Source organism: Hemibagrus wyckioides, linkage group LG11 (genome assembly GCF_019097595.1).
Source record: "Hemibagrus wyckioides isolate EC202008001 linkage group LG11, SWU_Hwy_1.0, whole genome shotgun sequence".
Lineage (NCBI taxonomy): Eukaryota > Metazoa > Chordata > Actinopteri > Siluriformes > Bagridae > Hemibagrus > Hemibagrus wyckioides.
Window position 1 is genome coordinate 25,433,101 of NC_080720.1, and position 26,313 is coordinate 25,459,413.

At 37.4% G+C, this 26,313-nt stretch overlaps 3 protein-coding genes across 5 annotated transcripts; 2 read left to right on the top strand and 1 right to left on the bottom strand.

The window, feature by feature from the left end:
- The first annotated feature begins 29 nt into the window (after positions 1-29).
- Positions 30-6,938, top strand: LOC131361735 (dTDP-D-glucose 4,6-dehydratase-like). 3 transcript variants are annotated; one of them, XM_058403263.1, is made up of 13 exons: positions 30-132; positions 349-554; positions 651-717; positions 828-896; positions 2,178-2,268; positions 2,387-2,529; positions 3,202-3,300; positions 3,403-3,462; positions 3,570-3,613; positions 3,691-3,856; positions 4,676-4,731; positions 5,846-5,943; positions 6,337-6,938. In XM_058403263.1, the coding sequence occupies exons 2-13, from the start codon at positions 466-468 to the stop codon at positions 6,402-6,404; spliced, it is 1,050 nt and encodes a 349-aa protein (XP_058259246.1). In that variant the 5' UTR covers positions 30-132; positions 349-465; the 3' UTR covers positions 6,405-6,938. The 3 variants fall into 3 exon arrangements, with proteins under 3 accessions (XP_058259246.1, XP_058259247.1, XP_058259248.1); XM_058403264.1 differs by having other exon boundaries at positions 90-233; XM_058403265.1 differs by having other exon boundaries at positions 112-250.
- A 2,318-nt stretch (positions 6,939-9,256) lies between these two features.
- LOC131361733 (uncharacterized protein C14orf93-like) lies at positions 9,257-12,811 on the top strand. Its single transcript, XM_058403261.1, has 7 exons — positions 9,257-10,791; positions 10,955-11,022; positions 11,374-11,697; positions 11,793-11,854; positions 11,946-12,049; positions 12,197-12,315; positions 12,421-12,811. Exons 1-7 carry the CDS (start codon positions 10,491-10,493, stop codon positions 12,736-12,738), a joined length of 1,296 nt encoding a protein of 431 aa, XP_058259244.1. The 5' UTR covers positions 9,257-10,490; the 3' UTR covers positions 12,739-12,811.
- A 3,514-nt stretch (positions 12,812-16,325) lies between these two features.
- On the bottom strand, positions 16,326-25,574 carry slc19a1 (solute carrier family 19 member 1). The gene is made up of 6 exons (XM_058403260.1): positions 25,286-25,574; positions 24,436-25,009; positions 21,570-22,359; positions 20,560-20,752; positions 19,723-19,864; positions 16,326-19,008 (listed from the first exon to the last, which is right to left on the bottom strand). Exons 2-6 carry the CDS (start codon positions 24,706-24,708, stop codon positions 18,808-18,810), a joined length of 1,599 nt encoding a protein of 532 aa, XP_058259243.1. The 5' UTR covers positions 24,709-25,009; positions 25,286-25,574; the 3' UTR covers positions 16,326-18,807.
- Between the last annotated feature and the right edge of the window lie 739 nt (positions 25,575-26,313).

Sequence of the window (26,313 nt, forward strand, 5' to 3'; positions counted from 1 at the left end):
CAATGAAAAGGCGGTGAAGGAGGGATGACGGTTGTAGGCAACGCTGGCAACAAATATGATACGTGTCAGCACTGCCGGAAAGCGTTTAAACGGGTCGAAAAGTCTGCCTGCGACCAGACTTCAGTTAGGAAGGTATAATGTAGCATGATTTATTAACGTTTATTAACTGATGCCAAGGTGAAATTTTTGCGAGAAAATATTTGTATAGTCATCAGAGAGTGAACAGAATGACGGTGATTACGATTATGGGGTTTGTTTTAGAGTGTAGCTAACTGTATACAGAGATTACAGTTATCTGTTATTTGTGTTGTTGTTGTTGTTTATCTTGTGTTTATTACCCTAAATTAGATACACTGAAATGGTGGACCACAGCTCTATGGAGAGACTGCTGCCAAATACAACTGTACTGAGGAAGAGACCGTTAGCTCCAAACCAACTACAGTACTAAAAGAAAGTCTTGGAGAAATGTCAGAAAAAAGTGAGAGCGATGCTGTCAGTGACCAGGTCCAGCCGGCCGGTAAGACTGTGCTGGTCACTGGAGGAGCTGGATTCATGTAAGTGCTGTTTATTTGTTTGTATATATATAACATACATTGATTATTTTGTTTCTTTGATGAGCTACAATTAATCATTTATTTCCCCCAAATTAGTGGGTCACATCTGATCTCACTTTTGGCTGCAAGATATCCTCTGTGGAGAATCATTAATGTTGATTCGGTGAGTTTTCTTTTTCAGTTCATTCATAACCAAGTGAGATTTCTTCTAGAGTACATCAGACACTGTTTTGTTAATCAAATTAATAAAATATTTTATCTGATTTGTTTTAGCTGAACTACTGCTCCAGTTTGAAGAATCTCATTTATCTTGAGAACACAAGCACTTACAAATTCATTCAGGTAAGTCTTACACCCAGGAGCTGTATAATGACCCACTGTGATCAACATTCATTCAGCTGTTTAAATAAAGACTGAATTGTGCACCAATGCTCTCGGTTATAAAGTTCACAAATATTTATTATTCAGCAAATGTTAGACCATAGAGGCAGTTTAAAAGAGTTCAACTTTCTTCATCCAACTTACAATGGTTTACTTCACAGTTTGCTTTGTTTTTTTTACAGAATGTAAAATAATTTGATTTTGCTAGTTAATTAAACAATATTATTACATAGTGGATCAGTGATGTGTCTCAACAGGTTGATTGACCTATATATATATATATATATATATATATATATATATATATATATATATATATATATTATACTGATTGAACCCTTTTAGAACGATTTACACTGATCAGGCATAACATTATGACCCCCTGCCTAATATTGTGTTGGTTGAGGCATGGACTTTGCTAGATCCCTGAAGGTGTGCTGTGGTATCTGGCACCAATATGTTAGCAGCAGATCCTTTAAGTCCTGTAAGTTGCAGGTTGGGGCCTCCATGGACCCCACCTCTCAACTTACAAGACATAAAGGATACTTACAGGACTTAAAGGATACTGTTGATCAATACTGACCACTGCAGACCGGGAACACCCCACAAGAGCTGCAGTTTTGGAGATGCTCTGATCCAGTCGTCTAGCCATCACAATTTGGCCCTTGTCAAACTCACTCAAATCCTCACACTTGCCCATTTTTCCTGCTTCTAACACATCAACTTTGAGGACAAAATGTTCACTTGCTGCCTAATATATCCCACCCACTAACAGGTGCCATGATATAATGTATATAATATTAGGAGATAATCTGTGTTATTCTCTTCACCTGTCAGTGCTCATAATGTTATACCTGATCAGTGTATATTCACTGATGATTGCTAATCAGATTTGAGAACTACAGAAATGCCTCATACACCTAGAAGGTTTGGGAATATGGGGGGAGAAATCTATTCGAAAATCAGAAAAATCTGTACTTTTTTTTTTTCATTAAATGCACGAGAATTAGGTTATGTTCGTCAGTGTCCTGTTTAATAGTCAGGGGTAAAATCTTTTTTGCTCTTTACTTTCATGATAAATGTTACTTTATGTTTAAACCCCAGACAACTGGTTTTACTTTAATTTGCTGCAAAATATTCTGTTTATAAATATAGACAAATGAACATTTAACCAGCAGTGACTGATACAGAAAACTGTTTTCCTTTCCTGCTTCTAATTACATTTTGTCCCTCTGTCAACAGGGGGATGTGTGTGACCAATACTTCATTGATCATATCTTTTCTACTGAAAATATAGACATTGTCTTTCATTGTGCTGCTCAATCACACGTTGGTGAGTAATGGTTTGGAGATTTTATTTCATAAAACCGGCAGTAGTTATTCTTGTTACCTTTGCATTCATTGAATATCTACATGTTCTGTTAAGACAGTGATTTTCTATTATTCCTTAGACAATTCCTTCCTGTACCCATCCCAGTTCATGCATGTGAATACAGCTGGCACAGCTGTACTACTCCAAGCAGCTTGTAAATTTAAAGTTGAAAAGTTCATCTATATGAGCACCGATGAGGTGTATGGAGACAGTGTGGATAAAGTAAGTCACACATGAACATGACTTTTAGTAGCCCTCAAGTTCCCATGAGTGTTTTTAGAATCAAAATACACCAGTTTATTGTATTTTATTGGGAGCTCCTTCATGTTTGTGATTAGTCACGCATTAGGAAGGAGTGTGAACAGATATTCAGTAGTGGAATTAATTTTCTACATTTTTTAAGTGCAAAGATGCCAGATGCCACTACCTGTGTTTAAAAGCTTCACTTAATGAACCATTATTCCATGCATCACTTCAGAAAGCTTCGTTTTGTCATAATTAGCTCCTCGGTCTCAGAGGACGTGAAGGCATTGGCGAACATCCTTGGTGATGAAGATATGGAGGGTTAATGAGAGGTCTTGAGTTCTGCAAACTGGGAACATGAAGCTGTCTGCTCTCTCTGTGGCACTTCTCTTGGCACTTGTCTCCGATTCACACTCCGCTTCCTGAAGTTAATCAGTTGCTTGTTGATGTTTAAGTGGAAATAAAAGTTATTCTCACTGCATCATTCCACAAGCAGAAGCTCTATAGACCCAACACTGCTGTAAATCAATCCTAACCTAATTATTGCCTCAAAGATCATTTTGACAGGATGGAAGCATCAGTCATGCATTGGGAAAATCTTTTTGTTTGGTTGAAGAATGTTTAATCCTAGTTGTTTCCTTCTTTTTGCAGTATTTTGATGAGTCAAGCCCAAAACTGCCAACCAATCCTTATTCAAAATCCAAAGCTGCTGCTGAAAACACTGTGATGTCATTCTGGAGAAATCACAAGGTATTTAAACAGCACTGGTGAATATAGCACCTGCATTGATGTTTAATCGTATTGCTTTTATTTACATAAGGTTTCAGTGTTCTGTTGTCTTATATATTTCAGCTCCCTGTAGTAATTGCACGGAGCAGTAATATATATGGGCCACGGCAGTATTATGAAAAGGTATGCAAAATTTTTACATTTTATTAATCATTTTTGGATTAATTTATAAGTAATCATTAAACCTGTAAATCTATTTTTGTCTCAATGCTTTTTTTTATCCCCCTCAGGTCATTCCAAGGTTTATATTCCTCTTACAACAGGACCAAAAATGGTGAGTCTGTATTCCTTATTACTGAAACTAGAAGAATGATTACCTAAGCAAATAGAGTTCTGTTCTCTTCCATATAGCACTATTCAGGGGACAGGCCTTCAGTCCCGTCACTTTCTCTATGTAGATGATGTGACAGAGGCACTCTTGATGCTCATGAAGAGGGGCATCATGGGAGAGATTTACAATGTTGCAGCCAGTTTTGAAATTGCGATCATACAGCTGGCCAGAGAACTGGTGAAGATGGTAAGACCTTTTGTCTGATTTTGAATGACTACATTCCTCTCAGCATTTTGTTTCTCTTCTATTTCAATAACACTTACATTCACTGACGAAATGTGAAAACATTGTTGTACAGCATAACATTCTTTGTAACATTCAGGCAGAAGTCTGGTTGTGTATGAATCATGGTTGGGGGGCAGGTAATGCTGAGGGCTCATCTCAGATAATGCACTTTTTTGCTGGCAGAGCTGTCCGATTATATGCTTGGCTATCCTGGCTACCCTCTTTGAAATTTGAGACCATTCTTGTCTTTATGATACAGGCCATTTTGGGCATCTGTTTATTCATCATAATTTTTTGTCTGTTCATTTAAGCACACTGTGAGCTGTAAGGATAACACTATGTGACACGATTTTTGTTCCTGGGTAGTGAATGACATTTTCCAATTTTTCTTGATGGAAAATGATAAAAAAAAAATAGACAATAAGCCCCTTGAAGTTTGGGTTTGAGCTTTTAAGAGAAAGAAAACCTCAAAATTAGCCCGTTTTACTAAACAAAACTGTCCAAAACTAACCCAAACTTTCATGACTAAGATGGGTTTTTTCTTTTTATTTGGGTTACAAAGAATGGGGAAATAACACTTATTTCCCAGGAACAAGAAAAAAGTGAAAATATGTTACATAGTGTTATCAGTAGAAATGTACAAGTAGAGAAATGTATCAGTAGATAAAGGTTTACTAACAGAATTTTACTATAAAGCATTTGTACATATAATTTAACATTTTATCGGCATTTTCTGATAATTTTATTATTTTTATTATTATTACATTAATGATTTTCTAGGTGAAAAATGCTTCTGATGACGAGTTGGATGACTGGCTGCTATTTGTTGATGACAGGTGTGTATGGAGCAATTATTCGTAGATGCTTTTATATAGAATATATCGTCAGAAAATATGTATAGAGGCTGATTTTGTGAGTGTGTGTGTAATGTATAAGGTGGTTAATACAGAGTAGCCAATAGGTTATTCATACTTGTTTGTATACACCAGGGATTTTTAAACCTTTTGCAGCCAGAGTTGTAATTGTAAAAATAAATAAATAAAATACTAATAAAAATCCACTGATTGATCCCAAAATCGCTGTCCTTAATTCTCAGTCACATACAAAACACATTTTTATTAAACTATATTATTTATTGGACTTGTTTTTAGGTTTGGATTTAAAGTGATCAGTTTGATCAGTTATTATATAGTTAGATATAGCCAATGACAATTAAAAAAAAACCTCAGTGGGCCTCATTTATCCCATTTATCAATGGTTATGAATTTACACAGGAAATTTGGTATTCATGACAATCCTGTAAATACAGATAAACATTTGTATCCTACCAGTACGTGTACGTTGTAAAATGTGATCCCTGACTTGAATGATGTAATAAATCAAGTTACCTTTCACTGAACACCTACAACTGTTGCTGCAGAACTTTTTGCCATACAGTAAAATAGGTGACAGAAGGTTTACAATTCCTAAAGACATGCACAGGTCTCACCCTATTTTCAGTGTATATCACACGGATATTGTAGACTTGTCCCAAAGAATTGCTGTTGTAATTAAATCACTATGATGCCTATACTGAACATCCTTTCCACACAATTAGTCCGGCTTTATAGTATAGTTATATATAACTGTAGCTGAATAATGATTTATAATCACAGTATCCAGTTTCACCCAAAAGGAAAGTCTGGTTCCTCTCAGATTTTCTTCCTCATATTGTCTCAGGGAGGCTTTTTCTTTGTCACCTTTGCTTGCTCATTAGGGCTCTAAATCTAATCCCTTTAGACCTCCATTAGAGTTGTTGAAAGCTCTATACAAATACAAGTTTAATACCAGAGAATGCATATTTATTTGAATAAAACATAATTTGAGATTTTATTTTTGAATAAATTTTTGAATATTTTTGAGAATTTATTTGAATAAAACACCATTTGAGATTTTATTTTTGCACTTTAGACCTGTCAGTGACCTGAGGTACCCCATGATCTCAGACAAGATGCACAGACTTGGATGGAAGCCAAAGGTCCCATGGGAAGAAGGCATTAGAAGGACAAGTAAGGGCTTTTTGGCTTTTGTTATACTGTTGCTCAAACTATGGACCTGTGTTTCAATAACGAGTCATGGGTTCTCAGACTGCACTTTATAGACATTTCAATCATTTTACTAATTCTAGTTTTGAATGAAATAAATTTTTGATACTATTTAGACTTTTAACTACACCACCACAGCTGTACAGACTTCCACAGGAGGTAATAATGCAGCTATACAGAAGCTTGTGCTAATGTTTAAATGAATAGCCTGATGTTACATACATACATGGTCAAGTAGTCTTGAAGGTTCTTTTAACATTCAACATTAGCAAGTAATGGGCATAATTAAATGCATATAATTTAACTGCAAATTTCATAGATGACCTTATGTCTTTTTAATGTCTGCTTTCCTTTCAGTTAAATGGTATGACGAGAACAAAAGCTACTGGCCAGTGGTCACTGAAAAAGAGCTTCATGGATGTTAAATGATGGAATTTTCTTATTTCAAAATGCAAAGACCAATCGTCAAAAATGATTGACTGTGTGAGTTTACTAAAAAGCAAATTTTGGTATGTGAACTATGCAAGTTTTAATTATATTTTTTAAAAATTAAAATCACAATTAAAATATCGTTGTGTTTTTATATATACACTAAAATGCCACTTTTCTGGGAAGGTTTTCCACTAGATATTGGAGCATTTCCACAACAAGTATTTATACAGTAATAAAATTCAAAACAATCAAACGTTAATGAGTTTCTGAAGTATTGAAATTTTCAGCATGATGTCCACACATGCATTGCATATACTGAGATTGCTTTTCCCATGTGAATCGTCACAACAGTACTTTTATTGTAATTGATGTATTTCCACATCACACTCTTTTAATTTTTATGCTTTAATTGTTTATTTAATTTATTCTGTGACCCATCTGGTCTTGTACTGTAAAGTTACAATGATACTTGATTCTTAATTTGTATATTTCTTACTACCTTAATTAAAAAATACTGATAAGGCTGATTTCTGAATTTCTTTAAAATTACAGGTGAAACATCTGTGAATCTAGGTATACTGGGATATTTTCTCCATATTGTGGAAATGCTTGATTGAAGTAATCGGAATTAATTGATTAAGTGACCTCATATAAGGGGGTTTGGTTAGCATCAATATGGAGTTGACCCCAAATAGTTTGAGAGAGACAAAATGACCTATGTGTTGGCTAGTTTTTTCTAAAAGATTCTAAAAGCAAAATCATTATTGTTATAAGTCACAATTGAATGTTCACAATGACACACAGAAAACATGTTCATCATTCATCTGTAAGAATTTACTCGGCAGGTCAACCATTAAAATCGTCAAAGATTACATTTTACAAAACAACTAATATTTGCTACTTAATCAGTGTTAAACTTGAAGGCTTTTCGACTAGCTGTGTTTGGATGTGGATGGTCTTAAATTGATCATGTATGCCCTCCTAGATGTTTAAACATCTTAAAATAAGTTCTTTTAATATAATGTCCAGTGAGCCAGTCATATTTGGCTCTTCCTCCATAGAGAGAGTGACCCATCATTTTCAGTGTAAATTACAATTAAAAATTGCCAAACAAAAACAGATTTCCTCAGAAACTCATCGGTCTGTACTTGTCTTGAAAAAAGGAAGGTTATTCTCTACGAGATTTAACCAAGATATTAAAGATTTTTAATATCTTAATTTTTTTTAATCTAATAAAAGTAAAACTTTTCATTAGTTAATTAGAAAGCTAATTTCATGGAATACTCACTTACCTTTTTCTGGGGGATTTTCTCAAAACACAAAGCATAAAAACAAAACATATTGCTTATAAGTGCTACACCAAGTAGCATTGCTTATTTAATTAAACATAATCATGTTTTATTATAGTTATTTTTAAAACAATATTACAGAAAGTTCTTAAAAGTTAAAAAGTTAAAAATAAGACAGCTTTCCCCTTTCATTTATTATATAAATTGCCTTATGAATAGATTATTATTTATCTTTAACAAATCAAAAATCTGCTTCTTGCAGCAGTTTCCTCCATAGATATGGTTTCCACCTCTGTTCCTCATCCCACCTTCACCATCAGGCATTTTTTTTCCTCAAATTGATTGACTGATTGATTGATTGATTAGGAATAAGAAGAATTCTGTTGTTGTCCGGTATATCATTTGGTTTTATAGGATTTATTGCACTTTTACTGTGGTTGAGGAGACAAAATTAACAAGGCTTGGGGTACAAATGCTGCCAAATGAATAAAAATTCCCACAGAAATGCCCCTGTATGAGTTGATTCACATAAGTCCAATAAACAAAAAGATAATATTAAGTAAATGACATTTTTATGGTTGAATGTCATTTAATCGTTCATTGAATCATTAATAGTGACTTGCCGCCACCTATTGGAAGGTTTATTTCGATATTTGAGGTATCACATCTGCACATGTAAGACACATACACCAATCATACTGCATGGAAAGTGACTACAGTGAGCTATACAAATGCAAACCAGGGTAGTGTGGGGAAGGGAGGGGGGGGGGGTCTCACTGATCGAGAGTGGGCTTATTACCCAAATGTAAAGAAAATCTGGTATAAAAAGATCAGTCTTATTTTAATTATAGACTTTTTAATTGTTGCTTGAATTTTGAATTGAGATTTGTCTTACACTGTCCTAACTACACAGGACGTGATGTGACACGCCATAAAATGTATGTTTTTCATGTTAATCCGTTTTTGTCCTGACCAGAATAACCTGTCTTAGAAACTCTTTCTATTTCTGCGACGTCGCGGCTGACAGCTCCGTCTATACAGAGATCTCATACAATGAAAGTTCTGCACATTATTAGTATTAATCACCAAACATGGACGAGGAGTGACTGAACTGAACTGGACTGGACTGGACATGGACTGAATATAGACGTTTAATAGCAGAAATATATAATAAATCCCTCAAGTTTTATAAGGAAAGAAATAAGAAGCGGAGGGGTGTATCTCTGTGCATGTGAGCTCTTGTATGTAAGTATGTGTGTAGTTCAGTACGAGAAAGCACACAAACAGAGAAAAACTCTGGTGATTGGCTGTTTTGTGATTGATCGCGTTCATTATAAATAATAATAAACAATTAAGTGTGTGTGTGTGTGTGTGTGTGTTATAAAGCATTGAAAACGTGCATTTTTAAATGTCGTTATATATATATATATAGTGATTGAAATTATATATATATATATATATTTCAAAATCCACATTTCTTCAGTGCTTTATCAATTCAGTTTATTTATCTAACACAGTTAATGAAAGTCAAGTCAACTGAGAGTTACTGTCATTCCGCTACATGTATGAACATACAGTGGAACAAAATGTTGTATCTCTAAGGCTCTAAGGACCAAATTACAGAACAGAAAATACATTTTATTGTATACAACTAACAAAGTATAAAGCAAATGATTACATAAAGTAAAAAAAAAAATAGTACAACATTTTAAGACAATAGTCTGATCCTCACAGCACTCCTAGACCTCAAACACTGTAAATAGTGTCATGACTACAGTAACTTTTTTCTGTTGTTTTGCTTATAAATGCACAGTGGATGTATTTAACACACATCTTCCAGCAATGTGCTCAACAGGGAGAAATGATGCTGGGTATGAGATGTCTGTTCCCCAAACTCCAAATTTCTATGGGCTTTCCATAAAAATGATCAGTCTGGATGGGGATGAAGCCAGGAGACTTGTGCGATGACATGTTTAAAATCATTACCTTTTGACACAACATTTACAACAATAAACCTCTTGATAATAGCCGGCCATGGTTCTGCTACAGGGTCAATGGTGGGTTAGTGTTTCCACACCACTTAGCATATACACATGCTGATCTTTCTGCTCTAGATCCAACTATGGAACATGTTACATTAAGATATGTTACCCTTTTGCATGTCTTGGCAAAACAGTCAATCTCAGTTATACAATTTTCAGGGTACATTTGATGATACATGGTCAACATCGCATTTCTGTCGTCCTCATCCAAGATTGTTTGCTGGAATGGAGACAGAGGTTCCACTGTACAGTTTTCTAACAGAAGTCATCAAACATTGTGGTTCAGATAAAGCATATCAGCTGTGCCATCATGTGACAAAGTCCCAACCATTTGACCTTCTAAGATACTGGTAAATTCAGCACCATGTTCACATGTCCATGGCATACCAAGCTGCTGAAACTGCCTCATTATCTGGACCACAATTGTCCTATTGTTTGTTATTAAACTTCCCAAGTATTCCATTAAAATGCTCAAACGAAAAGCACCAAAATGAATAAACTGGTCCGTAGTCTAACATGCATTCTTTCAAATGAAGATGTAAATGTATATTGGGAGTGCAGTGCAATGGGCCCAAAAGTTCAACAAGTTTTGAAAGAAATGTCTGCAGGTGTCCATCTGCTATTTCCAGCCTGTTTTGATTCCGCGCTTTGACTCGTGACCTAGCACCTGATTGGCCGAGGCTCGTCACATGCGAAGTGACGTAACCAGGAAGAGCTCGGAGAGCATTGAAATACAGGAGGGTTCGGAATGAAACATGTCTTGTGTCTTTGGAAAATGGACCTCTCCAAACCAGGGAGAAAAAGACAGCGGCGTTATTGTGAACACTGTGACAACGAACGGTCACACGCACAATACTTTGACCATAAAAAACGGTACTGCAAAAATGGAGTTTGGGAAAAGAAGTCTAACAACAGACAGTGTATAAGAGACGATGCATCAGACCTGCCATCCAGTCATGATCTTACCGGAGAGATGCATTCACAATCATTTGACGTCCTTGAACAGACTGGATTAGAAGAAGTTCAGGAGTGCGACAGTTCACACAAAGGTAAGCAGCACAGTTTATATACTCCAGTTTATTATGAATAGATATTTTAGTCTAGTTTGGTGCTGTTTTTCCACTGATGTGATTATTATGATTTGTTCTAAACATTCTAGTAATATTTACCCTAAATGTTACCCTAATGTATGTATTGTTTTATGTTGTATAGCTGATGATGAAGGCATCCATCTGTTCCTTGATTCCAGTGATTCAGATGAAGAAGCAAATACCTTTCTGGTAAGCACACAACTTTTCAACAATCTCATGACAAACTGAGAAAAAAGATTACTGGAAAGGTCTGAAACTGTAAAATACCAGTTGTTTGCCATATAAAGTATGTAGGAAAATTCTTATGAATCAAACCATTTTACTTGGTATAGTGTATTTTAATGTGCATAGCAATAAGGAAAGCGACAATTGACCTGTTTTTAAAACAGGTGAAAGGGATGATTTAAGAGTTTTTCAGAAGAGATGGTGTTTTCACTATTTACATTAGTACATATAATGGCCCTTTCAACTAGGCACATTCATGTGCTGAGTGCTGCTGATCCAGGATGAGTTGTTAATGTGCTTTTTATATTTGCATAGGATGAGTATGAGGCTGTGACATTTTCTTCGCTGCTTACAATGGCTAGACGTGGCTTCGGGACCCCCAAGACTCCTCAGCCGGGACGTGGGCTGGGTGATCGAAACACCCCAGCGAGTCCCACGGTGGATAACAAGATGCTACTTACAGCTATCACTGGCTTATCTCGTCAGTTGAGCGAGTTTGCTGCGGATATCTCCCGCGATTTTAAGGAGATCAACGAGAGACTACAGTCTATCGAAGATCGACTTACTGAATGTGAGTCAAACGGCTGCTCGACGGAGGAACTGAAGAGGAAGAGGCGGCTGCACAATCCTAAAATCTCGGTAAGTCTAAATTCTTCTAACGACATAACCCATGCTTTCATTCGGCAGACCCAGTGTAAGTTTTGTAACAAAGCATTTGTGCTTGTATTTTGTAGGAGGCAGTCCGTCGGCTACACAACTCTGTGGCAAACTGTAGGCGCTATGACCCGGAGCAAGGGTATGGATGAAAGATATGGGCTAACATGCACTCTGTTGTTTCAGAAGCAAATAAACACGTTGTTTTAACTCTGTACTTTTTGCCTCCACAGATTAAGCTCGCCATATAATGAGATGGTCACCTCATTTTTATTGGGAGCACTGTCCATAAGCCCGGAATTGCGTGATGAAGGCCTGGATAAAAATGACTTTGTTGGTAAGTAATTTTCACTGTGTTGTTGTTATTTAGGTGTTTTTACATTTTGTTGTCACCATGTTGTTGTTCTTAATTCTGTTTTTGCTATTTATCTGTGTCATGTTTGGTTGATTTTTGTTTTAAACAAACCCATTCACTTGTTTCTAGTTGCCTGCAAGACGTACTATGAGACGGTGCGCAGAAATTTCCGGTACAGCCAGCCAGAGCTAGCAAGTGTGGCTGCAGCTAATAAGACCTCAGCCCGGAGTCGCCAGAGGAGGAAGAGGGTAAGACAGATTAGAATTAAATTCGTTTTACTTATTTCTGTTGCATTAGTATAAACTGTAATGATGTACATATTGTTTATTTATATGTAACAATTGTGTTTTCAGCTCTTGGAGGCGAGGCAAAGTGTACTGGCTGCGGATGAAGTGGACTTCTGGAGGGGAATCACCGCTGACATGATGTCAGATGAAGAAGACGGTGCCGTTGATGGAGTCTCGGGGTGGATTGTGAGACCTCCATCGTTCCGCAGCCAGGAGCTCAGCAATCTGTGTGCTAAGCTGCAGACGAGACTAGAAGCCAGTTCAAAGTATGTAGCACTGCATCACCGGCGTCTGCGAACTGGGCTGCCCTCTAACAGAAGGCCACCACATACCTACGACCCCGAGGCAGCAAAAAGACATTTGACGACAAACGTGATGCCATGAAAATAATCTCTGGCTACTTTTTGTGTCTTTATTTTTCCTATGCTTTATTAATAAAACTCTTACATTTTATCAACATGTCTCTCCCAAATGTCTGGTTTCCTAATATTAAAGTTGAATCTAATGTTTACTATTAGCCTCTTGACACCTATATTGTTATAATATATCTTTAACCATTTTTATAGCTATAATAAATAAATAGAAAAAAATGTAAATTTTTAAAAAATTACATTTTTATTTATGTGCATGACTCATGAATTTTCGGTGAGTCTGTGTTGTGTCAGTGCTTTGAGAAAGGCAAGTTTAATTTGAGACAGTCCAAAACACTTTAAAGTGTTATTTTTAACTATTTTTAATACATGATTTCCTGTTCTATGACGGGGCTTTTTGATGGCCTTTTGATAGAAGACAGGAGTTATGCATGCCAGAGGTTTATGTTAAGCCCCTATCCTGACTCTCAGACAGGTTACAAAACCACTGCAGTGTGGCCCTCAGTAAAACCAGGGTCAAGATCAAGATCTTTGACCTGTTTTGACCTTTGGCATCCTAAAGGCACACTTTCACTGCCTTCTGCACTTAAGAGCATCACCAGAAGTGGCTGCATGTGCCATTCTGCACAATATAACCATCATTAGAAAGAAGCAATTACACCATCACAAAACCAGCGTCTCCCTCATGAAACTCACCCAGCTGTCAGAGATGCAATCACCACACAATATTTCACTTAATAAAAGCACATTGAAACTGCAGATAGGTCTCAGACTGTTTCATTGGTTATGTGCTTAGGGAGAAAGAAAGAGAGCAAGAGAAAGTTGCATTAATAATGTTCATACTAAAGTGTTACTTGGTTAAATAAGTTCACATGCTGAGATCTGTTTTTCCAGCTGCTTGATCTCCAGCTTAATTTTGTTAATTTAAAGAGTCCTCAGCTCCCAGTCCAGCTCCTTTAGTGTGCAGTCTAGTTCTAGGGTTTCCACCTGAACAAACAATCATTACAAGTTTTCTGGAGGTCAGCCAAATGACAAAAAGTGACATAACTTTCTACAAACACAGGACAGACTGTAATTTATGTCAAGGGTTTAAAGCATTGTCTTGTTCAATACTGCAGTTGAGAGCATTATTACACAGATTATATGAATTATAGTTTATATGAAGTCTTATGAATACATTTATGCACCCTATGGAGCCAGATAATACATTTTTCTGAATGTGCAGGATTTTCATGAATTTACATGAACTGTTGTATGGATGAATTACAAATAAATGGACATGTGCAGCAAGGGAGGAGAGGCCTTAGCTTTGTAGCTAAGGAATCAAGGTGCAGCATGGCTGTTGTCCATGCAATACAGGGACAATAAATGAGAGAGATGTGAGTATAGAAGATGGAGATTTCTTAGGAACACATGAAAGTTTTTAGCTCAATCATTAGTGCCACATATGATGTGCCATCTTCCTAAAACCTCAGCCAACAGTGCAGAAAAGATCCAACATGCCTACTATGCCAATGTCCAGCGACACAGTCTAGTCAGCTGCAAGACAAGCCTGACAAGCACAATGGTAGCACAATAACGAAGACTGTAGGTGGTTCACAGCCCTAGCTGCAGGATTATGGGTCAGAGATTATGTGAATTACACCTCAGTCATTTATATTGTGTTCCACCTAAATATTCCTCAGGGCATGTTTGATATCAGTCTAATCCTAATCTATTTCAACTCATACAGTTGATGCCAAGAGTTTACAAATTCCTAGGCTAAAGACATTTGCAAAAAAACTCATTTTTTAAGTCAATTTTTATAACATGATGCGGTCATGGATATACACTATATTGCCAAAAGTATTCGCTCACCTGCCTTGACTTGCATATGAACTTAAGTGACATCCCATTCCTAATCCATAGGGTTCAATATGACGTCGGTCCACCCTTTGCAGCTATAACAGCTTCAACTCTTCTGGGAAGGCTGTCCACAAGGTTTAGGAGTGTGTTTATGGGAATTTTTGACCATTCTTCCAGAAGCGCATTTGTGAGGTCACACACTGATGTTGTACGAGAAGGCCTGGCTCTCAGTCTCCGCTCTAATTCATCCCAAAGGTGTTCTATCGGGTTGAGGTCAGGACTCTGTGCAGGCCAGTCAAGTTCATCCACACCAGACTCTGTCATCCATGTCTTTATGGACCTTGCTTTGTGCACTGGTGCACAGTCATGTTGGAAGAGGAAGGGGCCAGCTCCAAACTGTTCCCACAAAGTTGGGAGCATGGAATTGTCCAAAATGTCTTGGTATGCTGAAGCATTCAGAGTTCCTTTCACTGGAACTAAGGGGTCAAGCCCAGCTCCTGAAAAACAACCCCACACCATAATCCCCCCTCCACCAAACTTTACACTTGGCACAATGCAGTCAGACAAGTACCGTTCTCCTGGCAACCGCCAAACCCAGACTCGTCCATCAGATTGCCAGATGGAGAAGCGCGATTCGTCACTCCAGAGAACGTGTCTCCACTGCTCTAGAGTCCAGTGGCAGCGTGCTTTACACCACTGCATCCGACGCTTTGCATTGCACTTGGTGATGTATGGCTTGGATGCAGCTGCTTGGCCATGGAAACCCATTCCATGAAGCTCTCTGCGCACTGTTCTTGAGCTAATCTGAAGGCCACATGAAGTTTGGAGGTCTGTAGCGATTGACTCTGCAGAAAGTTGGTGACCTCTTCGCACTATGTGCCTCAGCATCCGCTGACCCCGCTCCGTCAGTTTACGTGGCCTACCACTTCGTGGCTGAGTTGCTGTCGTTCCCAAACACTTCCACGTTCTTATAATACAGCTGACAGTTGACTGTGGAATATTTAGGAGCGAGGAAATTTCACGACTGGATTTGTTGCACAGGTGGCATCCTATCACAGTTCCACGCTGGAATTCACTGAGCTCCTGAGAGCGACCCATTCTTTCACAAATGTTTGTAAAAACAGTCTGCATGCCTAGGTGCTTGATTTTATACACCTGTGGCCATGGAAGTGATTGGAACACCTGATTCTGATTATTTGGATGGGTGAGCGAATACTTTTGGCAATATAGTGTATATAGTACTGCTCATGCCCAAACAGTTACATAAAAAACAGAAGATTTTTGTCCTCCAGAAAGCTAGGTCTTGATCATGGTGATCACCTACAAACTTGACTCTGGCTTTTTATGGAGGCCATGGTGATTTAGAACTCTTAATAGATTCAGACACCAGTTCTTATAATTGAGTATCATGAGGTTCAATCATCTGGACCACAATTTGTTTATCCATACGAGTGCCTCCTTCTTGAATGATGCAGTATTTGTTTTTATATACAGTTATTTGTACATATGGTCATGCTTGGATTTTTTCATAATGTCAACTGCAAAAAGGCAGTCTCTAAAATTAAGCACTTTTACAGCCACATGTACGCCCTCAACCATCTCCTAATACATACTAAAATTTGAAATACTTGTATATTTAACATATACAGCAAGGCAAGGAGAATTTTTTAAACTAATAGTGTCCAGTCCTAGCTTCATGTTTTCCCCTGACTCAGGAGGCAGAGGAATTCACAGTACAAAATTCACTGCTAAAGGTTTGTTAAGAATGATCATTTATTTAAAATATTCCTAAATTCCTATTACAAAAAAAAAAGTTAGATACAGAAGGATTTCCTATTACAACAGTTTCTCCAATGTGAATGGAAAATGCAAATGAAGTTCATTTTATACAATCACATTTTTGCTTGGGGTCCAAGACTTGAAGTGAATTTACTGACTTTTTATAAACAATCTCTTATCCAATACGGTGAGATCCTTTTTCCTATCACATAATATTTATTAGAAATCATTATACATTCAAATACAACTGTTTTCTGTGAATGTTACCTTTAAACTTTTGACAAAAGCAGGCATCACTGTATCAATACTAACGAGTGTGTATTATAAACGAACAAAATAGTTTGAAGTGCATAACTCTAAACTCTCATAAATTTTCCTTAGAATCAGTATTTTGCACAAATCACAGTTCTTCAAGCACACACTGGATGCTTATTTAAGCACAGTCACTATGTCTTGTTGATGGACCCTGGAAGAAAGTCTGACAAGATAATAATAATGTGATCATAAATTGTCGCAGTACACCGTTTTTTGTGTCATTGTTTATTTTACCCATAACAATTACAGACAAAACAGAAGTTTAGACATTGTCTGATAACAACAGACATTGTCTGATAACCAAAGAATTATCTTCCTAAATCTAAACAGTTTTTCTGGCACCTACATTCACTGTCCACTTTATTAGGAACACCAGTCCATTCATGCAGTTATCTAATCAGCCAATCATATGGCAGCAGTGTATATATAAAATCATGCTGATACTGGTCAAGATTCCTATTTCTAGCTGACAGTAGTAGAACCTTTTAAAACATTTTTAAAAAAAAGTCTCTTTTTAAAAAACCTAAAATATGATTCAAGATAACAAAAACAAAAACAACTACTTCTGTAACTCTCCATGTTACAAAAAGAAGTGCCACTCTGAGCTTCCTCCTTTTGGTAACCCATTGTAAGTGTATTTACACATCTGTTATGTAATCTCTCATCAGATTTCAAAATCTAAAGCTCCAGCATGCACTATAGTGAGGAACATTGCAGCATTATTTGCTTCCATATTGAAGTTACATGGGAGGACACAAAGAAAAACATCATCTCAAGTATGAACCACTAGAATTCACTGGATACTAGGAACATCCTCAAAGGCAACTATTTCCATTTCCTGATCACAGCACCTCTGTTACTGGAATATATGTTGAATAGTAGTTGTTTAAAAACCCTGACAAGGCTGCTGTGCCTGATGCACTTCTACACAGACTAGCATGCCAGTGTCAATACTAGAACATTTCTCTCTGTTCACCGAGAGGGAGGAGGGAGAGAGTAATGAGAGGCTGGCATATTTTACACAGCATCAGATCAGTGCTATAGTCAATAACTAATCATACAAAAAAATTCAATATGTTATGCATGCATGTCAGGCCACAAAAACCTACTTCTTTCAAATGAACAATATCCAGCATTTCGATAGGGCAGTTACAAGATAAAATGGTCCTGCAGAACCACACCAAGACAACATCATGTCCAGGTATTTTTACATAAATGAAAAAATATTTTAACAGAATCCTGAATGTTATACTGAACTAAAGTTTTTAGCTTAAAGTAATTTTATCTCAAACAAAATACATTATGAGATCTGGGAAATAATAATCAGATTATTAGTAAGTCTATGCACTTCACCATTATCAAAAAAAGTCAATCAGTTATAACCTCTGTATCACATTGATGATGTTCCCTGTTCCAAAATAAATGTACAAAGCAAATTATTAACCAGCAAATTAAAAAAAAAAAAAAAAAGTGTAGATACCATATTAAAATTGGATTTATGCTAAGTTTAACTAAACAGACATGTACAAGACAGGGAAACATTTCATCTATAAATTTATCCACATCCTTCAAAATAATTGCTTTACAATGTAACCCAATTTTCTTACTTCTGTCAGTCAAGTTTCCTATTCACAGCAATATATTTAAAGAATGCCGTGTTACTAAGTCTTAATTTTTTTTTAATACAGCAATTTCATAAACTAGGCATCTCAATATTTTGTTATGAATGATTTCCATCTATTATGATTTCACATGACTAATTAAGGTTAGTCAGATAAGTGATGTCATCTGCAATTATTTCCTATTTTTTTTAGGGCCATACTGTGTTAAATAAACTTGATAAAACTTATTTCCACTTTCTCCCTTATCCTCTTTTTTTTGTAATGCATAATATGTGAAATTCTGCATTTTATTTCTTGCAATTTTCATGTAGAGATATGAAAATCTTTACCTTCTGCACACAGATAAAAAGGTCCTTGTTTTTGTACTAAACTCAAATGATCAGAGTTAATAAAAACAAAGTGCATTTCTATGTTATGTGTCAATAATGCACAGTTACTCACAGAAACCTCATAAGAGAAGGAAACCAAACAATCCCACGAGAGAGAACCTCACCATGAGGACTGTAGAATACACTTCCTTTTCAGGCCCTGACATTTGTTCCATTAGAGAGAGGGCTCATCTCAGAGGGATCTTTTTCCACAGGGCTGAGCTCTATTGGTGTAGTTGCCTCTGTGGGAACCTGCTCTTGCCCCTGATTGCGGCAATGATGTGTGATAACCCATGCGGCACAGCTTAAATACACCACCGTCAACACGGCCAAGTAAAAAAAGTAGACCAAAAACTGGAAGAAAAAGAAAACATTTGGCATAAATGCAGCTACTATACACACCAGCAAACTCCTACATTCATTTCCATCACTGTGTAATTTTCAAGCAATATTACTCTCTATTTCTTTTTTTTCCTTAAGTCACCGTCTAGACGTATAACAGATAAATCACATTACAGTGGCTATCACAGTACATTTATGCACTACTGTTTGAATATAGTCCTTTCACAAGTTAATAACTGGATGGTTATTTATGGCAACCATTAGGTGTTCAGAGACATCTGCTTTAGTAACGTTTGTTTGACTCAAGGACTTCATTCCCCCCCACCCCCCACCCCCTCCAAACAAGAATGGCAACGAAAAGTCCCTCAATGGAACATTCCCACTCATCAGCTTGGAGTAGTCCTCTAGGTAGTTCCTTCCCTATTTACAAAGAATGATTTTTGGGGATATTTTTGAGTGTGACCACACATAGCAGTTCACATCACTGTTAAAATGCATAGTTCCTTCGAAAAGGATGCAAAATCTGGCACTGACCCCTACACTGAGCATCATTCTTACATCGTAATATGCCTCATTGAATCACTTGAAGAGAAAGGAAAATCTGCCAAATAAATAAATGTACACGCAAGCAGTGGGCATCTAGCTATGTGACAATCAATAACTATTAACAAACATCACTTCGGTTACACATAGGCAAAAAAGAAATGTTACATTGCTTGTGCTTACCTGTGAGTGTACTGGCAGAGCCAGGCCTCTTTTGTCTACTACAATGAGAGTAATAACAGTCTTCAAGATTGTTCCCAGGAAAGTGTTTATTCCAAAGACTAGAGCACATAGCTCCTTAGTGAGAGAGGAGGCAATCTGAAAACTAATTTAAAAGACACAAGACAAAAAGAGACAACGTTTATATTCATTTCTGTTTACAGATGTTTCTCTTAATTTATCAGAATCCTCACCAGGATTTTTCTTTTTGCTTACTGATGATTTTAAGGGTTTCACAGCAGTAAGACAGCATGTAGGCTTATTATGATCATAAAAAGCATCCATATTTACATGAACATGATGTTACACCTAGCAAGATAAGTCACAATAAAGTGGTCATATAACTCATGCTGGCACAACCTGCTAGCGGTTAAGCTTGCTGAGAAAAACAAAGATGCTACTTTAAATCGGTTTATAGCTTTTGCCCTCAATGTGAGGAGAAAACACTACAGCTCATAGCCAAGACTCACACCCTTACTCAGGAGTTGGTCAGGGAGACCATGGTAATGGAGACCTTGCAGCAATAAGTCTGAATATAAAAAACCTGAGATATCTATACTATATGCACTCTAATGAACAATGGATACTTAGTTTATATTGATATAAACTAAAAATATATTTTGCTTTGATATCTCAGCTGGATGATGTAATGTCTAAACAAAACCAGCTAGTTACCATGTTACATAACAGTTCAACAACAGAATTAAACCACGCTATAACTCAAGTGCAAATGATCAACTCGTGGATAACGTTCTCACTGAATGATCTTTAATAATGAAGATGATAACCTGCAATACTCACGTAGCAATAGGAACCAGGAACTGGTAGAAACCTCTGAAGAGGATATAGGTTACATAACAGACCCAGATGTTGGTGGTGGTGCCCATGAGAAGCAGCAAACCTGCCTGGACTGCAGTGATCACCCCAATTACCAGCTCTGACCAGACTGTCCATCGAATCTTCACAAATCCTGCCACAAATGACGTGATCGCACCTGGGACAAAAATGGCATTATGCATTAGTTATTAAAGCACTAATCAAACTCTAACTATTTGCCTACTGCAGCTATAATGTGAACTTTACATTGCACAGTGCGGCAGCTGATAAATTCTGAACTTTGGCTCTTCTGAAATATTAAACAAGAGCTGTATAATCTGTCCGTCTGCACAGTCACTGTGATCGGTCAAAAGGATGTGGAACGTCGGAGTTAAACTTCACATGAACAAAGAAACAAAACCCTACATGAATAAAGCACTGAAATTTGCAGGCCTTGTTTCCACATGATGCTTATGAGGGAGGCATGTTATAATAATAGTGTGCCTTGCAACATATTCAAACAAGTGATGTGTCTTTCATTCATTTTAACAAAATGAATCCTTTCAAATCACACCAGTGTCAAAACACCCACAACAACTTCTCTGGAACTGAAAAGACCAGTCTGAATATACATAAGACACAACAAAAGTGCCTTAATTGCACATTAGAAGCCTGACTATCATAAAGGTCAATCATTACATGTGCAGACGTAATCATTAAACATCATAATATCTGAGGTAGAATTTAGGGGAAAAAAATACCAGAAAAAAAAAACACTAAGCTTTACATTAAGTAAAGTCCCATATCTAGACCCAAAATCTAGGCATTGACATTTATGTGCATATAATTAATTAGCGTGTACTATTTAACACTGAAGTAATTTGTTAAAATGTGGATTCAGGATTAAGTTATTGGAATATATGAAATCAATGATTGACCCAAGCCTTGTGCTGTAGGTTAATCCTCCTAATGATCACAGATCCTGTGTAACTCACCAAGCAGAGTTGAGGCAGCCTCGACTCCTCCATTGTAGACATGCTTCTGCTCCGTGGCTTGAACCAACGTGTTCCAGAGGATATGCACGTAGAACAACACCAGGTAATAGCCAGTGGAGTTGAACACCCACCACAGGCTCCAGAGTCTCAGGCTGGGGACTTTCACAACATTGCGCACCTCCTTCAACATCTCAATGAACACAGAGTTCATGCTGAAGGAGGTTTTCTGACTGCAACAGCCACCTGCTGAGGCCTTTTCACCTTCTGTATTCATTTCATCAGGTTTTATTTTGTCAAGTTCTGACTGAGTGGCAGTTCTCTCTCCATCCCTGTAGTTCTGGTTAAAAAACAGACTTCGTTTTGGCCAGGGCAAGCAGGTGGAGAGCAACAGGCCGAAGGAGACAAAGCCAAGTGAAATGGCACATAGCGTGTTGTATGTGATGCCAGTCAGCGACATACACAGCTGGCCCATCACTGAACTGATAAACACCCCCAGCAGCACAGAGGAACGCGAGTAACTGGCCACGCGCTGATACAGATTTGCTGGCACAAGTGAAAAAATGTAAGAGGAGTAGGCCACACGTGCTGCCATCGTTATGCCATAAAAAAACTCCATGAACTGCATCTCCAACAAGGATGTGCCCAGCAGTAGTAGGAGCCAAATGGAGACATGGCTCATGCTTTGCAGGACCAAGACAGGCTTATAGCGTAAGTAGTCAGTCAGCAGAAACACAGGCACCAGTACAGCCATGTATGAATATGAAAGCACTGGGTTAATCTCATTAGTGACCTGCGGAAAAAAACAGAAAGCAATAAGAAAATCTAGAATGAGCTTATCCATTACGATAAACATGCTTAAAACAGCCAACAAATTGTAGATACAGTTACTTCAAATTGCCTCGATAGGTCCGTGGTCCAAAGTTAATTTCTAAGTTCAGGATACTCTGAATAGTATGGATACCATTTTCTCCCTTTCGTGTGGATTTCCTCCCACCTTGCAAAAACATACCAGTAGGTGTTCCCGAATAGGCTTCAGATCCACTGTGACCCTGACCAGGATGAAGCAATTACTAAAGATGGATGAATGGATGGATGGATGAATGAAATCAAAGTTACTGACCTGACTGATGGTTCCTGATTACCACTAACTAAAAAATGACCATAAATTACCCATATTCAACTACTGAATTGCAGACTGAAATACAACAGCAATGCAATATCCCAAACAGAAGGATTCATTATAACTATCATTATAAGACAAATTCTTATAGACAGATGCCACACACACAGTACTTTAGGTATAATAGTTAACAGTGACACACAAAAAAGCTGAGCATGCAGAAGGATTTGAGGCCTATGTGTTTTGGCAGTTGACAGCATGTGTGACCCATTTAGCAAGAATGTAAACTTTGACCGAGTCTGTGCACAAGTTTATTGGTTTATAGTGTTTCAGCTGCAAGGGGCAGTGCCGATGACTGGGACAACTAATCCAAAATAAATGAGCACCGAGCACAAAAAACAAAAACAAAGAATCAAAGTTTTAAAAAAATCTCAGATAGAAAATGTGAAAATGAGACAGCCATGAAAGAGAACAGAAACGTGTATTTGAAAGAAGTTGATCATTTGTCCTTTGAGGTAAAATATTGTTTATATTAGGCAGGAAAATACATGTGTAAGCATAATGACAATTTCATTCCTCCCTTTAAACCTCCCAGACTGACTGGTGACAAATAAAAGGGGGGAACAAAAGCATCTGCTTAGGGATGCATTTTTTTTTGTCATCATAGTTCAGGTCTACTTGTCCCCTTAGATTGATAAGTCACTGCAAAACAGTACCAAGTTATTCTGACTGATGAAATTCATCTGTCATGGCACACTTAAGCTGTTTTGGAGGCCTTACTAAGATGCTTTGTGTTCTTTTACATTTTCACTAGGCTGTATAGTGGTCTGTATTTTTCTTCCTGACACATTCAGAATAGAAGAGTATAAAAATGACTACAATATACTGTCTCCTCTGACAGTATTAAATCGGCCAGGGCAATTATTTTGTTTTTGCAATACACCGAAGACATTGTAGTTTAAGATGAAAAGATGATCATTTCTAATGTCTGCCCTTCGTCAGAAAGCCATTTTGAAAAATGAAGATTTATCATACATATTGCACAAGTACTGGGCATAGCCAATACAATTTATGTCCTGAAAAATAACAGCAAGAAACCACTGGGATACTAACAACTAGACATCAAACAAGTTGGCCAAGGAAAACAGCAGCAGTTGTTAACAGAAACAATGTGAGAGCTATGAAGAAAAATCAACAGTTGTTGACATCAACAACCTCCACAGGACAGCGGTGAAGGCATGAGAAGCCAACATTTGAAGAAGACTTTGAATGCAGAAATATAGAGGCCATACAACAAGATACATCATTTTATACTGAGCATACAACTGCACAGTATAAAATGAGGTAAATATAAGTTGCTCTCGATAAGGGCGCCTTCCAAACACCATAAATGTAAATGCTAAGGCTTGCATGGTTGCCTCTGTAGCAGAATCAAAAGTGTCCTCTACTTTTGTTCACCTAAAAATTGGGTGCTCAAACAACAGGGGTCCACTGTTCTATGCTGCTGAACACATCTTGATGTGAATAATGCCGAAATTCTCATATTTATATATAATTTTATCTCAAATTAAATGTCTTTAGTGTAATACTAGTAGAATACTTTCAAAGAGAACTGTATAATAAAGAGAATACAGGGTGGCTATAACCAAATACATTACAATACAACAATTTCATGGTCACACAATCTGATACAAATCATTAAGCATTTATTTAGCAACTCAAACCTTAGTAAAGTTTAAGACTCACCTGCTCTCTGGTGAAGTTCTTCTCTGTGCTAAGGAGGTAAGGAGTGATGAAAGACTCGCCTGGCTTCAGCTGAACCATGAAGCCGTAAAAACAGAGGAACGTGACTGACCATTTCCAGGCCAGAGGTGTTTGCGGCTGAGTATTCACTTCTACCTTAGAGTTGACGTCATGCTCAGGTGGCTCCTTGAGCTCTTTTTCAGCTTCATTACAGCTTGCCATCATTTCCTCTTTACATTCCCCTGTCCCATTGACTCTCACAGCAGAATATGCCATAGTGTACAGTAATCTAATCACGCTGTGATTTCACTCTGCATCGATCTCAAGTATCTCAAAGACTAAAATCCTAACAAATGATATAAGAAAGCAACTTTGATCCTCTTAACCTATTTCCGCAGCATGGCTCAGAAGCAGGTTTGTCATACATTAGGTAGTATGTTACCTTTTTACCAGTAAGTGATCCTTTTCATAAATTCAGATGTGGTATATTTCCATCTGCAAATAAGTGACACTGAAGTTAACCTTTGTCCAGCCTCCAAGCCTTACAAGGATTGAGAAATGCTATCTTGTAGTGTTTCTGCAAAACATAAAAAAAACACAAAGCAGTTTTTTCAGAGCATTCTCACTCAGATGTACTGGGTGAACTGGAAACCAACAACCGTTGCTTGTAATTCTTAGAAGATACACAATATCTAATATGATACAACCAGACTAATAATAAAGGTTGTTTAAAATGACTTGATGTTATTGTGCAACACTTCAGACGACTTTATCCTTCGTGTCCTGCACAATAATCACAAAACACAACAACATGATAAAAGACATGGATAGACACTATAGATGTCTAACTTACCGAGTTAGCCTGCTTTCTTATTTGGGGAGTCGAATCAGAGTCACAGCTAACCAAAAGTCCAGACTATAGCTACAACAGCTACCCTTTATCCTACCCGTTATACATCAGCTACCCGTTATCCTAAATCTTCTTCATGACAATGTCTGTGGGACTGTGGGACTCTGTGTACCTCGATCTACAAGTTTCGACATGACTGACAAAAGCTAATTACAGAAATACACACGTGTGTACATGTCCAGGAGAGAGCCTACAGTTAGTGTGTACTCACGTGACCTGGACATGTGACACATCCGGTTAAAGTCAATGGCTGAACGATATAATACGTCGACATCACGTAATAACTGGTATGTTCCCACGTACAACCATTATAACGCACCAAAAGCACCCTTACACCTTGAAATTCCCAGATTTGGCAAATAAGCGTATAATACGATTTTATTGCGTATTGCTTATTTTATTAAGTCGCTTGCATTAATATGGTTGTTTGTTATGAAAATCTAACACGCCACTTCCTTTTTTTGTTATATTGTTTGTTATTATCAGTGCTCCCCCCGTCTCTCTCTTTGTCTCTCTCTCTCTGTGTCTCTCTCTCTGTCTCTCTCTCTCTGTGAGTCTCTCTCTCTGTCTCTCTCTCTCTCTCTCTCTCTCTGTGTGTGAAGAAAAATCAAGTTGCATTAAGAGATTCTAGTACAGTAAATATATAGATAGACAGGTGTAAAAGTATGAGACCAATTGTGCAATAGTTCAACAATAGTTGAACACAATACTGGGAACAGGATAAACAACATGTTTCTAATTTTGAACATACATTTCATCAAGACAACCGAATTGACTTTATGCACCTCGGGCACTAGGACCGGCAAGGTGTATCCAGCGCCTGTACTGGGGGTATACCTTATCGGCTAATTCCCGTCCCCTTTGCCGGGATCGGTTTCCGTTTCCTGTTCAGCCTTAGCCAATGCAACGAATGAGAGTAGACCAGCTGTAGGGATGGCGAATTTGATTGGTGTAGAAATCTGGTCTCTGTG

Coding starts and splice junctions, on each gene's coding strand:
- slc19a1 (XM_058403260.1), bottom strand. CDS start 24,708: ATGGCATATTCTGCTGTGAGAGTCAATGGGACAGGGGAATGTAAAGAG. Junction 22,360..24,435: donor AGAACTTCACCAGAGAGCAG/GTGAGTCTTAAA, acceptor TTTTTTCCGCAG/GTCACTAATGAGATTAACCC. Junction 20,753..21,569: donor GGCTGCCTCAACTCTGCTTG/GTGAGTTACACA, acceptor TTTTTGTCCCAG/GTGCGATCACGTCATTTGTG.
- LOC131361735 (XM_058403263.1), top strand. CDS start 466: ATGTCAGAAAAAAGTGAGAGCGATGCTGTCAGTGACCAGGTCCAGCCG. Junction 897..2,177: donor GCACTTACAAATTCATTCAG/GTAAGTCTTACA, acceptor CTCTGTCAACAG/GGGGATGTGTGTGACCAATA. Junction 3,301..3,402: donor CATTCTGGAGAAATCACAAG/GTATTTAAACAG, acceptor TATATATTTCAG/CTCCCTGTAGTAATTGCACG.
- LOC131361733 (XM_058403261.1), top strand. CDS start 10,491: ATGAAACATGTCTTGTGTCTTTGGAAAATGGACCTCTCCAAACCAGGG. Junction 10,792..10,954: donor GTGCGACAGTTCACACAAAG/GTAAGCAGCACA, acceptor TATGTTGTATAG/CTGATGATGAAGGCATCCAT. Junction 11,698..11,792: donor TGCACAATCCTAAAATCTCG/GTAAGTCTAAAT, acceptor TGTATTTTGTAG/GAGGCAGTCCGTCGGCTACA.